This window comes from Aristolochia californica, unplaced genomic scaffold (genome assembly GCF_029961685.1).
Source record: "Aristolochia californica isolate CCGP_79_NKW_82.1479 unplaced genomic scaffold, dmAriCali1.0.hap1 SCAF_5, whole genome shotgun sequence".
Lineage (NCBI taxonomy): Eukaryota > Viridiplantae > Streptophyta > Magnoliopsida > Piperales > Aristolochiaceae > Aristolochia > Aristolochia californica.
Window position 1 is genome coordinate 41,663,425 of NW_027182214.1, and position 14,077 is coordinate 41,677,501.

Consider the following 14,077-nt stretch of genomic DNA (forward strand, 5'->3'; position numbering starts at 1 on the left):
CGTGACCTTAAGGAACCTTTGGGCGAAGAGGAAGGAGAGAAGAGAAGGATAGAAAGAGAGTTGAACAAGTGAGGAAGAAAGTTGGAAGGAGAGATGAGAAGAGGAAGTGCTCAAATGGAGGAAGAGAGGGTTGAAGGATTGGGATTTGGAAGTTAAGCCATAATCCTCCCCCTTAAGTTTTATATAATAACTCAAAAAGGAAAAATATTACATAATTACCCTTTAACCTAAAGGCTAGAATAAAGACTGAATAAAAGGATAAATTACAACATATCATTCTTCTTCTTATCTTGTAACAATAGCTAAAAATGATTATACATATATTTCTAATTTTCAAGTACCTGAAACTGGTCAATGGTGAATACCTCATCACAAAGCACACCAAGCCTAAAGAAGACCACTGGCGATCCCCTAAGCCACCACCTAATCGATGGCATCCTTCTTACTGCGAGTATTGCGACGACGAAGGAGTCAGCATCACAAACGAGAATGTTTTCACTGATGCAATGGATGTTATTTCCTTGTCTGAATCATTCGACAGAGCGTGCAGTACCAGTACAGCAGCCAAGTCCAGTAGCCTCACCCCAGAAGCCCTGAGGTCCGCCGGAAACCTCTCCCCTAACTTCAATATCGGCCGATTCCTTCCAGCAACCAATGCGTTGGCATTCTCCTCTTGCCAGACCCCTCCGAAGAATTTACCAGAAAGAAGTACTCCTCGTCACCAAAATGGCCACCCCAGGGAGAGTACAAAAAGCTTCTCGAGCTACCAATCGCCTAACGATTCGTCTGCAATAGAAGGAGGCCCTCGGACGATGGTGAGATCCTACTCCACTCCAAAGTCTTGCGGCCTCGATGTCTTCTCGCCGTTGCGCCTGAAGACAGGAACCAAGGGAATTGGCAGTGAAGGTGAAAGCAGCATAGACAGATTCGATGCAAGATCAGCTCCAGAAGTCAGGAGACATGCGTGGTTACATGCTCCTATCAACTCCCCAACTCAATCCTGGCGCTCACATGGTCACTGTGGACGATAACTATGCATTTGTATATTTCTACCTGAATGATGCCTCTCACTTTGGACGTAAACCGAGTTTTATATTTAATTAGCTAGAATTTTAGTTACTTCTCTTGGGCTGGAAATAAAAATTACTGAATTTATCTTTTTTATCTAGAATTTCAGTTACTTTGTCAAACTGGGGTAGACACATCGATTTTCATATATAAATATTGGACACCTCAAAATAATGTTCAAAATTCATATCGGCCTCATACTCTGCAATATATTCCATGTATAGGTCAAATTTTCTATTAGCTAATATGCAAAATGTATCAGTAAAATCCTCACCTTTGTCCTCGATAGAAGTTGCAATACAAAATTTTGCAGTAATTGAAGCACGGGAAATAAGAATGTAAGGTATCATTTGAAGAAAACTAACCTCATGTTAATTATTTTTGTTATTACGTCTTTTTGACTAAGACATTATTATTGAAGAAAAACTTCTCACTTGTTGATTGTTATTAACATTGGTTATTCTGTGAAGAAGAAAACATTTGGTGACCCTAGAATAATATCTTTCAATGATTACGCTTTACCCCCTTATTTGGTAGTTTTACTCCTACCATTTGAGAGTCGGTGCTTTGTGTTGGGACACCCGATAGAGGAGCTTATTATTATATTTTTGAACAATGCCTATAGATCTATTACCTATAGAGGATAAGAGTATGTTGGAAGATAAGCTCAAGCCCACACGACCAAGGAATGCCCACATTTCTAAGATTATTATAAGATAGGTCACATGACCAAGGAAGGCCCACAAGATGGGCCCAAGCCCATAAGAAGTAGGACCCACAATGATTACCATGAGCTGGTATCCTTATCACATCAGTTGGAAGATCAAGGACTCACAAAAGTATCTTATCTTATGGTCACTTTAAGGAAGAGTTTTATTTTGAGTTATGTTTGTCTTTTATCTATATTGAGTTATTTAATTATGTTAAGACTTATCTTTTAAGTGTTAGAGTTTGAGTGTAATTGGGACAAGGGTAGTTTTATTGTAATTTGACTCTACTACCTTCCTCTATTATAAATAAAGGTTCATGTACTCTTATTACAACAAGTTAATGAAGTCAATGAAGTATTTCTCTTTTCCATAAATTCAACATGGTATCAGAGCAGGTTCTGTGAGTTGACTTGGTCAATTCACGGAGGTAATGTGATCTTTTTATCTAAACCCTAAACCCTAAGTCTAGGTTTGTAGTTATTTTTTTAGTCCCTATACCCGTAGATTTCTTTGAGTTTTTCACCTCTATATGGAGTTTTTTATATTACCAATTATATATTGACGGAAAGATATTTGAGTCTAATTTCTAAATAAAAATGATTTGTTCCAATTGGATTTATCTACAGAGAGATTTTGATATTTGAATGAGTCAAGGTCAGATTGCAAACAGGTTCGAGCAGCAGCAACAATCTTCAAATTTCGAGGTATATTTTGCTATAAAAAACTAGACTTTATATGGTGAAATATATATATATATATATATATATATAATATCTGTAAGTCTATTCTTTTACCTATTCAACCAATTTTTTATCTGAGTTATCTACAAAGAGAAATTGATATTTGAAGTAGCAAAGGTCAGATTAAAAAAGAGGTTCGAGCGACAGTAGAAAGCCTCAATTTTCGAGGTATCTTATGCTATCAAGAAAGAGACTTTATATGAAGAATTATATATCAAAAGAAAGATACGTAAGTCTATTTTCATACACATTCAACCAAATCTCGGTATGATTTTTTTATAAGGATATATTATTCTTGGAAGAGTTGATGGTCATTCTGGAAAAAAAGGAGAAACAGTACTTAGTTCGGCCAGATGACAGAGACCGAAATATATCAGATTATTTATCTTCTGATAATTATATTTTTAAAGATAAGTTAATCTTGGATGAAAAGTATTTAAGTCTACTTTCATAATGAGAAAATTTCATGTTAATCTGATCTATATTTAAAGAAATATTCACATCGGAAGAATCAAAGGTCATGTTGGTATTCTGTTACATTGAAAATCCGAATTTAAGCCTATTGTTTTGTGTCACTTTTTGAGTTGATATATCAGGAAAATATTTCACTTCTCCCTGTTTGAGGGCTTATTTATACATCTCTGTTATTTGGGCCTATTACTACATATATGATATTTGGTTCAAGCTGGGATCACTGCCATTACCTCCCAGTTTGAGGGGGAGAAGTAGAAAAAGTACAAGAAAAAAATATTTTATTTCATACGCTGTGAATAAGTTTATGTGACCAAAATATTCAAGAAAGGGGGAGCACAAAAGATGAAGCTTGTGCATCTAAGAAGAAATTTTTATATCGGATTACTTCATGGGTTCTTTTACAAAGTTTATTATTTGGTTCGTGTTATATATGTTGAAAGATAGTCGCGTTATATACAGTTGTTGTTATTATGTCTCTTTGGGGACATTATTATTGAAAAAGAGGTGGCCTCATATCATCATTTATTTTACCCCGTAAAAAAATATCACGGTTGGGAAACCATGATGGAGGATACCGTATAAAAAAAATATCACGTTTGGGAAACCATGATGGGCCTTGTAAAAAAAAAATCACAGTTGGGAAACCATGACGGAGGATACCCTTTCAAAAAATATCACGATTGGGAAACCATGATAGGCCTTGTAAAAAAATATCACGGTAGGGAAACCATGACAGAGGAACTTATTATTACGTCTATGTGATCCCCACCCCCTCCCCCTGTAATGGCTTTTATGACTCTTACCACTTGAGAGTCGTTGTCCTGTGGAGGGACACAATGATGGATACTTCATAGCAATGCCGATAGACACACTACAGATAGAAGATGGAGTGTACCCTACATCCAGCATTAGGATTAGAGTATGAAGTAATGACTTACCGGCTAAGAGTGATTTTTACTCTCACTTATATTATGCCAATAGGGCCTCAGGAAAGGACGTAATAGTGTGAGGGGGAATGTTGGAAAATGAAAGCATATAGGAAGATGTGCCATTTTATACAAAAATATTTTATACATCATTTGTAGCAAGTTGGGAGTTCACGTTGTTCTCTCACCCCCAGCTTGAGGAGGAGTGTTGGAAGATAAGCTCAAACACACACGACCAAGGAAGACTCACATATCTAAAACCAAGGAAGGCCCGCAAGATGGGCCCAAACCCATAAAAAATAGGACCCACAATGATTACCATGAGCTGGCATCCTTATCACATCAGTTGGAAGATCAAAAATGACTCACAAATGTATCTTATCTTATGGTCACATCAAAGAAGAGTTTTAGTTTGAGTTATGTTTGTCTTTTATCTATATCAAGTTATTTAATTATGTTAGGACTTATCTTTAAGTGTTAGAGTTTGGGTGTAATTGGGACAAGGGTAGTTTTATTATAATTGGACTTTACTACCTTCCTCTATTATAAATAGAAGTTCATGTATTTTGATTACAACAAGTTAATGAAGTCAATGAAGTATTTCTCTTTTCCATAAATTCAACAGAGTGTATCCAACATCTAGTGTGAGTCAAGTTTATTATTCATCCAATAGGTGTTTTTTTTAGCTACCCTGAGAAAGTGGTTAGATTTTGTGCCCCACAATAGGGCCACTTTTCCACCTGTGAAATTGAGCAGAAGATATTTTTTACTATGACTATTTGACTAGAATATGGAGTTTTGTCTTATGGCTAGGAGTGATTTTACTCTCTTATATTATGCCAACTGGGTCTCTTGGTAAAGAACAAATAGACCACCAGCTTGAAGGGGAGTATTGGAAGATATAATGGACTGCCATTTGATACAGGAAGATCTTATACACCATTTACAACAAGTTGGGCATTCATGAAGTTCTCTCACTTCCAACTTGAGGGAAAGTGTTGGAAGATGGGCCCAAACTCACACAACCAAGGAAAACCCACACAACCAATGTATGGAAGATGGGCTCAAACCCATAAGACTAATGAATGCCCACACATGCAAGAGAGGTGAAAGATGGGCTCAAGTCCATAGACCAAGGAGAAGGCCCACAGACCCACAAACCCACATACTGGTGGCATGATGTTAAATAAAGTGTTATCTCATAAAGGTGACATTGATGTAATTAGTTTAAGTTTCAGAGGGTATTATTATAATATTATAATCTTATTCATCTATAAATTAAGCTTTAGGGGGAGGGTTGGGACACAAGTCCATAACCTCTTTCTTCCTCCTATTTTCTCCCCAATATATCGTCTCTCCTTTTCTCCATGAGCTAAATCTATAGAGTCTTGAAAATTAACATTTTGCATCATCAACTTTGAAAATTTTTGCTCACCCTCATGAAATTATCTTGAGGTCATACTCGGTCAAATTTGTTAAGTTATTTTTCTATCATTACAATCCCCTTCTTATTATCGAGGTGGCTATTTTTCCTTCGTTACAATCCCCACATACCCATTTTTATCGGTTACTTTTTTCTTACCATCATTTTTTGACTCTCGCATACCCCTTTGGGCCAACCTCTTATGCGTTTCTTCAGTTGATATACATATGGGTGTTTTAAGTCCATTAAAACTTTTTTATGAGTACCCTTAAGTGGATTTTTATTGTCGTCATTTGAATGACATGAATTATCCTTTTTAGTGATTATTACCACTACTTTTGTTTGAAATCCTATGAGGTTGGTTTCGACCTTTTTTATACATACGTATTTTTTGAAAGTATGTGTCCAATTGAGTTCTTATCTTGGAGACACTTGATGGAGGAGATAATAAATACAATTATATTTTTTTTTGTTTTAAGTTGGGATTAAACCAATATCTTCCAGCCTGGGGGTGTGGGGGGGGGGGGGGGGGGGGGGGGGGGCGAGAAGTAGAAGAAGTTATTCCACAAAAGATAAAGTTTTTGCATTTGTGAAAAAAAAAAATTCAGAAAAAGAAACTTGAAAACCAAAAATTATTTTCATTGCAAGCCTTGAGGGGGAACGTTGAAGAGTAGATAATTATTATAGAAGGAGTTCACACTGAAGATTTTTAGTTAAAAGGTGTTTTAGTTATGTTAGTTTTCTTTTTATGTTAAGTTGTTTAATTATGTTAGGACTTATCTTTAAGTGTTGGACTTTGAGTGTAATTGGGACAAGGGTAATTCAATTTTAATTAGACTCTACTACTTTCTTTTATTATAAATAGGGACGCATGTACTCAGATTATAGCAAGTAAGTGAAGTTTTCTCTGTTTCATGAATTCAATAAGGGACATGAAGTATTATAGATCATAGGAAATACATTGGTTGATCAAACTTGCATTGCACTACGAGAGGAAACTCTGACTGATCAATCATCCCCTGGTAATGATCAATTAATTTAACTTTTGAAAACCAATGGTAACTCATTGATCGATCAGTTCATCGATCAACCAGTCACATCCTGATAGAAAAAGAGCAATTATGATTAATCGATCAATCAATCTACTAATTTTTTCAAAAAGCAGAAAATGGTAAGTTAGTCTTAGAAAACTTGTAAATACCCCTCCAAACATCTCGAGGCCAATTAGTTGAGTTTTTACTTGTATACCAAAACTCTATAGAATTAATTTGAGCATCAAAGTTCCAATTTTACCCTCTTTAAGAGAAAAACTTTCATTTTTTTAAATCTTCCTACATCCCTCAAAATTTTCGAAGCATACTTAGTTCCGTCAAGCTCTTTCACTTCCATCATCCGTGCTTAAATATTTGGAAACTTGGTTATCTTCTATATTAAGAAGAAATTGTAAGTTTTTATTCTATTTTCGTATTTTTATTTCTTCTTTTATAGGTATTATAGTGCCTAGAAAGCTCAAGGAATTGGTTTCTAGAATCAGAAATCTAGAAGGGGAGTGTTTAACTAGAGTTGGAATCTAGTCCTTTGTATTGAATCTCTTGGGAGATTAAAAATCGTGTAATTGGGATTACACGTGACTTAAGAGTGCCGATTTTTTTTTTTTTTTGTTGTTGTAATTTTCAGCTATTAGAGCATATAGTGGAAATTTCCTAAGCAAGGGTTTTTGGGTTGTGACTACCAATAGGGGAACATCGATAATGAAAAATATTGTGTCCTTGGTTGTGTGCGTGTGTATTGAATGTGTTTATCTATATCGCTTTTATATACACAATGAAATTTATGCATTTAAATGTGATCATAGCTTACACAATTTTGAATTTATAATCTCAATTCACCCCCTCTTAAGATGCCACAAGGGCCAACAGGGCAAACTCTGCAACTAGGAACAAAAAAAGAAGTCTAAAAATAGCAATTGTTGCTCAAGAATGTAGAAGTCACTTGGATAGAAAAAAATTGCATAAAAAATCGATACATACTACTCACAGTCGATTTAGTTTCCTTGACGTCGTTGTGACCAAATAAGATACTTGAATTAAGGAAAGATGGAACCAAACCTCGAGTCCACGAGTTGTAGTAAAACTCAACAACCGATTGGAATTTGGATTAGGAATCAAGAAACTTTTAACCTCCTTAACACAATGCCCTCTTTTTCTTAAATACATGACATGCCTCTTGTTGTTGGGAACTTCACAAGGAAGAAGAAGACGCATATATTCAAGAGGAAAAAACACTCCAAAGCAAGCTAATAAAGCTGACTCAGTCTTACTAGTTAACGAGTTACAATTGTGAATCAGTAAAAACATCGACGGCCGCGATTATTTCATCAATCATAAGCTCGTTCGCTTGGCACGTACGGATCTGAAGGAGATTTCAAAAGTAAATTAGGGTTTCCTTCGGGACGGCGTACCGCTTTGGTTTTTGCTTTGGGAACCCTCCCGCTTCTTCCTGGCTTTCGAAATAACTTTGAATAAAAAACCATACGGGCATCGCACCGAACGAATTCCTCTTTCTTTGGCTGCAGTTCGAGAACCGAGAGAGGGGAGGAACGTAGAAGAAAAACCGTAACTGTTGGATCGTTCGGTTGTTCTACTTTATCGAAGGTACGATGCTTGCATCAAGTCTTGGGCTTTTACTGAAGTTTATGGATCTCTGGCTTTCTTACTGTTCCCTAGGTTTTATTACCGGTTTGAACATCGTAGATCGTGTCTTCGATTGTGTCACTGCGTGTGGTTGTGTGTTTTAATTCATCCCGCGGGAATTAATGGATCTATCTCTTTCTTAGTACGGTCTGTTCCTCGTTTCGATTTCTAATGTCTTGTTAGACGATTTCTCCCTCCCGGCCGATATTCCTGGATTCTGGGGTTCTTGACAGCTGGTTTTGAAGTTCACTTATTATTTTTTAAGATGTTTTATTTGTTTATTTTTTTTGCATTCTGATGATGTTGCACTTCAGTTGACTAGTGTTTTTCAGTATTCTTGCTAACCTGGGTTTGGTATGGAAAGGTTAAGCGTTCTGAGTTCGCCTTTTTTTTGTGTGTGTGTGTGTTTTCCCCTTTTTAACTCGAATGAAATTTGATGTCGCTTCATTGTAGTTTCTTTTTCGCTGCTAGTTTTTGTTTTAGTTTACAGGTTATCTGGGCTTTCAGATTAAGGGCTTATGTATTTGTTTATCATACTTGTGTGCACATTTTTTTTTTTTTGCAGATATTAGATGGCTATGGAGATCAAGCAAATCCTTCTCTCCGCTCAATCACCAGACGGAAATGTTCGGACAGTTGCAGAGGAAAACCTCAAAAAATTCCAAGAACAGAGTCTTCCCCACTTTCTGATCTCCCTCTCTGTTGAACTTTCCAGTGAAGAAAAACCTCCTGAATCCCGTCGACTGGCTGGTATTATCCTTAAAAATTCTTTAGACGCAAAAGATGCTCTTCGCAAAGAACAGCTCACTAACAGTTGGGTCAGCATTGACCTTTCCCACAAAGCTCAAATCAAAGAGTCACTGCTGAGGACCCTTGGTTCCTCTGTTCATGAAGCCCGGCATACCTCTTCCCAAGTCATTGCAAAGCTTGCTGCGATTGAGATCCCTAGGAAGGAATGGCCGGAGCTAGTTGGGATCTTGCTCTCTAATATGACATGCCAAGATTCACCAGTATCTTTGAAGCAGTCAACGTTAGAGACACTTGGGTATGTCTGTGAGGAAATTCTGCCACAGGATTTGGAGCAGGATCAAGTGAACTCTGTTCTTACTGCTGTTGTTCAAGGCATGAATCTTATGGACCACAGTAGTGAAGTCCGACTTGCTGCCACCAGGGCCTTATATAACGCACTAGATTTTGCACAGACCAATTTCGAGAATGAGATGGAAAGGAATTACATTATGAAGGTTGCATGTGAGACTGCTGTTTCAAGAGAGCCTGAAATTAGGCAAGCAGCATTTGAGTGCCTTGTTTCAATTTCATCCACATATTATGAGAAGCTTGAACCCTACATGCAGACACTGTTTGAGCTCACTTCGAATGCTGTGAGGAATGATGAAGAGCCTATTGCTTTACAAGCTATTGAGTTTTGGAGCTCCATTTGTGATGAGGAGATTGAGCTTCAAGATTCGTATGGAAGTTTTGAGGATGGGGATTCGAATGGGTCACACTCAAGGTTCATTGAGAAGGCTCTCCCGCTGCTTGTGCCGATGTTGTTGGAAACTCTATTGAAACAAGAGGAGGATCAGGACCAAGATGATGGGGTCTGGAATCTTTCTATGGCTGGTGGAACATGCTTGGGCCTTGCTGCAAAAACTGTTGGAGATGCTATTGTACCCCTTGTAATGCCCTTTGTCGAAGCCAACATATTGAAACCAGATTGGCGTAGCCGTGAGGCGGCTACATTTGCATTCGGATCCATCCTTGAGGGCCCATCCAGTGAAAAGCTTCAGCCGTTGGTCCAAGCTGGCCTTGACTTTTTACTCAATGCCATGAAGGATGAAAACAGCCAAGTGAAGGACACAACTGCTTGGACTTTGAGTAGGATTTTTGAAATGCTACATTCTCCTGGGAGCGGGTTCTCAGTCATAACCACAGCTAACCTTCAGCGTGTTGTGGGGGTTTTGTTGGAGAGCATTAAGGATGCATCCAATGTGGCAGAAAAAGTATGTGGAGCTATTTACTATCTTGCCCAGGGATTTGAGGAGGGAGGAGCGACAACCTCTTCTATCCTTTCTCCGTACCTGCCTGACTTGATTTCTTCTCTCATAGCGACTGCTGATCGTAGTACCGATGGCAGTGATTACCGGCTGAGAACATCTGCATATGAGACCTTGAATGAAGTAGTTAGATGCGCCAACATGTTTGAAACATCCCACATTGTGGCACAACTCCTTCCTGTCATCATGGGCAAGCTGTCTCAAACCTTGGAACTTCCAATCATTTCCTCTGATGACAGAGAAAAGCAAGGAAGCCTACAGGCCTCACTTTGTGGTGTTCTGCAGGTGATCATTCAGAAGTTGAGTGCTTCTGATGAGACCAAGCCCATCTTCCTTCAGACAGCAGATCAAATGATGGTGTTGTTTCTCCAAGTTTTTGCTTGCCGCAGCTCAACTGTTCATGAGGAAGCCATGCTTGCTATTGGAGCATTGGCATATGCAATAGGACCTGATTTTGCCAAGTATATGTCGGAGTTCTACAAGTATTTGGAGGTTGGTTTACAGAACTCTGAGGAGTATCAAGTGTGTTCCATCTCCGTTGGTGTGGTGGGTGACATATGCAGAGCCTTGGATGATAAGGTGCTACCTTTCTGCGATGGTATAATGACCCTTCTTCTCAAGGACCTATCTAATAGCGTGATTCACAGATCTGTCAAACCTCCAATTTTCTCCTGCTTTGGTGACATTGGTCTAGCAATTGGTGACCAATTTGAGAAATATCTTCCCTATGTGATTCCGATGCTACAAGGGGCTTCCCAGCTCTGTGCAACATTGGATTCCACAGATGAGGAAATGTTTGATTATGGAAACCAGCTGAGGCGTGGGATATTTGAAGCTTACTCTGGTATTCTCCAAGGTTTTAAGAATTCTAAGGCTGAGCTAATGATGCCTCATGCTGCTCACCTTTTACAGTTTATCGAGGCAGTATTCAAGGACAAGGAAAGGTGTGTGATTTTTTTTTTTTTGTGTGTGTGTGTGATATATTTATCTGCTTGCATATTTTCATTGATTGTGGTGATGCTAAATCCATCTTGATCTTGTAGTAGGGAGGAGAGCGTTACAAAAGCTGCAGTTGCAGTGATGGGCGATTTGGCAGACACACTAGGCCCGAACATGAAGTTGTTGTTCAAGGATCGGACGTTCTATGTAGAATTCCTAGGAGAATGCTTTGCATCCGATGACGATCAACTGAAGGAGACGGCAACTTGGACACAGGGAATGATCGGACGTGTTATGGTGTCGTAAGGTTGGATTTTGAGGGCGGTGAGAAATTGGATTAGTCTGGTCTGGTATATTGTTATATGAAAGGTTGGACAGTCTAGTTTTGTTGTTGTTGGGTCTAAGGAGCCCAGAGCTGCTTGTGGGACGGAATTGTATCATAAAAATGGTTGTAAGTCCTCCTCCAGTATCCATTTTGTTTTTCCGAGTCCTTGTCCGAAGGGCGGTGGCTTTGTTTTGCCATCATCGAGATGGCTTAGCTTCTTGGACTCCAATTTATATGGCACCCACTAATTTGTGGTTCTTGTAGTCATTTTCACTACCTTACTCCTTGCTACTTGGTCTTTTATTTTCAATGTAGACCAAAGCAGCTCTTAAATTGCTGGGAGTAATAACAAATGGGTAATTGGGTAGAAGTGATAATAAAAAAAATAAATTAATATAAAATCCCAACAACATGATGTTGCTAGTAAAAGAGCCTTGGATATACCTTACTCCAATGTTAGTTGTACATTGGAAATTGATTAATGAGTTGCAAAAGCAACTCAAGGGGCTTAGTCAACAAACTTCAACTTAAAATTCATTTGAATCATTTACATGAGATTTAATTTCAAATTTGGTGTTAGTGTAGACGAGTTCATGTGTATTACAAAATAATTTCTAGTATTAAAGCCCCAAAATGAGAAAAATATCAAAACAAGAGAATGAGTAGCTTGTAATAATATACTTAATTAAAACATAATACTTAAACCCCAAATTAGGTAAAACAAACATGATTACTACACTAATAAGTAATTTAATGTATAATCAAAATATATTAATATAATAATTAATTATATTATATATTATATTATTTAATGATTGCAGTTTATTGTAAATTAATACAGTAATTACGTGAGCCAATTAATTATGCACATGATTTATTATAAAAAAATAAAGTTAAAAATATCAGAAACGAATATAATAACATAAGATATACTTTAACATAAAAAAGAATAATTAAATAAAAATAATTGATCATATGCTAACTTTAACACACTATATAGTTTTATGTGTTATTAATTAATAATATTTTTTAAAAAAAATTAAAACCATTGGTTTTATTAATTATAAAAATGGGTTAATTAAACCAAAATAAATATAATGAATAACTAAAAATATTATTTTATTAATAACACAATATGGATTTTTTACGTAGTATTATTAATATATATATATATATATATATATATATATTTTAAACCGAGTTGACCGGATTAACTCGGCTGAACTCGGAAGGGTCCAATTCGAGACTTGGGAGAGCCAGTGCTGGTTTAATTTTTCGACATAGGCGGCCCTGTGAAGGTTGCGACGGAGACGATACTATGCCAGAGGCGCTTCGACTGGGAAAGGGGGTGTTGCAAGGGTTGCGACAGAGGCGGTGATGCAGTGGAGCCGCTGCGATAGAGGCGGTGATGTGGTGGAGCCGACGCTACACCGCAGGCGCTGCGACTGAGTGGCTCTGTGACAGGAGGTGTATGGAGTCATGCAACGATATTCGGTATCGGGAGTTCGGAAGGTACAACGGCGTGCTGTGACGGAGATGTCGTGACAGACCGAGAGGAAGAAGCGAGCGGGAGAGAGAAAAAAAACAATTGGCCTCACTCGATGATGCGTCCCGACGCTTCATTCGGATGATTTCCAAAAAACTACAAAATCCTGAATCCGGAAATTAAACCTTGGGCATTATCTTCAGATTCATCAACATGAACTGGGTACTGGTGCACCACCAACAACATATGAAATAAGTAATGTGGCTAAAGTTCATCTCCTGATTCAAGTTGACTACCCTCCACATATGATGATTTGAAAGAAGAGCAAAACAAAAAAATGGATCTAGCCCAGTTTGTTTACAACAGAGGTCATTGATGATATCAGTGAGATGTTTGCAAGGCCATTGGACCGTTAGGAAAACTCAAAATTGAACTTCATTGAAATGTTTTAGAACGAGAACAGAGACTAAAATGGATCTCACCAGCTTATTCATCCAAAAAAGGAGGAAAAACAAAAGCAACTAACAAACGAACTTCAAAATGTGATGCCCCTTCAATCCTTCGTCTTCACCGGACACTTGTTGGGACGGAAAGCCAGGGGTCCTGCTGCATAAATCACAGCTTCGTAAGTCTCTCCATACAGTTTCTTATTCTCGTACCGGAGCGGCGAGCCGTCAATTCCCCAATTCACATTTGACATTAGGTTACACGTAGGATGGGGAGAGGAAAGAAGATGAACTTTGCAAGCTTGAAGAGGGTGATCCAAGTAATAATGGTTCATCTTGAAACCTTGAAGCTGAGCGTAGAAGTAGCCATGTTGGTCTGCGGAGAAGGCCTTGTAGTAGCTAACTCTGCCATTGTAGTCTTTACAAGCCACACCAACTTTGGCGGCCGGAAGAGGCTCGGCACCCGTCAGCGACCAACTTCCGTACCGATCACAACTCTGGCAATAAACGACACCTTCAACGACAACATCAGCGGCCACTTCTTCGGCAGCCTGTGAGTATCTGAAAGTTACGAAGGCCAACAACAGGAAGAACATCAATGGAGGGAAGGAGAAGAGACGTTGTGCTGCCATTTGAGTTTCTTCTAAGGAGAGCTTGGATTCAATTGAGATGAGGGAACGTGAGCCAAGTGAATGTATTTATAGGGGCTGGTCCTAACGGTATGTTCTGGTGAAGAATATTGAATTAGGTTGAGATGATCGTGAATGTCACTCCTCACGTTCATGGGAAC

At 38.2% G+C, this 14,077-nt stretch overlaps 2 protein-coding genes across 3 annotated transcripts; one reads left to right on the forward strand and one right to left on the reverse strand.

Annotated features, from left to right (window-relative positions):
* Positions 1-7,822: 7,822 nt before the first annotated feature.
* Positions 7,823-11,517, forward strand: LOC137966023 (importin subunit beta-1-like). Of its 2 annotated transcripts, none has more exons than XM_068812462.1 (3): positions 7,823-7,995; positions 8,600-11,035; positions 11,135-11,517. In XM_068812462.1, exons 2-3 carry the CDS (start codon positions 8,607-8,609, stop codon positions 11,334-11,336), a joined length of 2,631 nt encoding a protein of 876 aa, XP_068668563.1. In that variant the 5' UTR covers positions 7,823-7,995; positions 8,600-8,606; the 3' UTR covers positions 11,337-11,517. The 2 variants fall into 2 exon arrangements, with proteins under 2 accessions (XP_068668563.1, XP_068668564.1); XM_068812463.1 differs by having other exon boundaries at positions 11,138-11,517.
* A 1,877-nt stretch (positions 11,518-13,394) lies between these two features.
* Positions 13,395-13,919, reverse strand: LOC137965350 (non-classical arabinogalactan protein 30-like). Its single transcript, XM_068811658.1, has one exon. It carries the CDS (start codon positions 13,917-13,919, stop codon positions 13,395-13,397), a length of 525 nt encoding a protein of 174 aa, XP_068667759.1.
* Positions 13,920-14,077: the final 158 nt, after the last annotated feature.

Coding starts and splice junctions, on each gene's coding strand:
- LOC137966023 (XM_068812462.1), top strand. CDS start 8,607: ATGGCTATGGAGATCAAGCAAATCCTTCTCTCCGCTCAATCACCAGAC. Junction 11,036..11,134: donor GTATTCAAGGACAAGGAAAG/GTGTGTGATTTT, acceptor TTGATCTTGTAG/TAGGGAGGAGAGCGTTACAA.
- LOC137965350 (XM_068811658.1), bottom strand. CDS start 13,919: ATGGCAGCACAACGTCTCTTCTCCTTCCCTCCATTGATGTTCTTCCTG.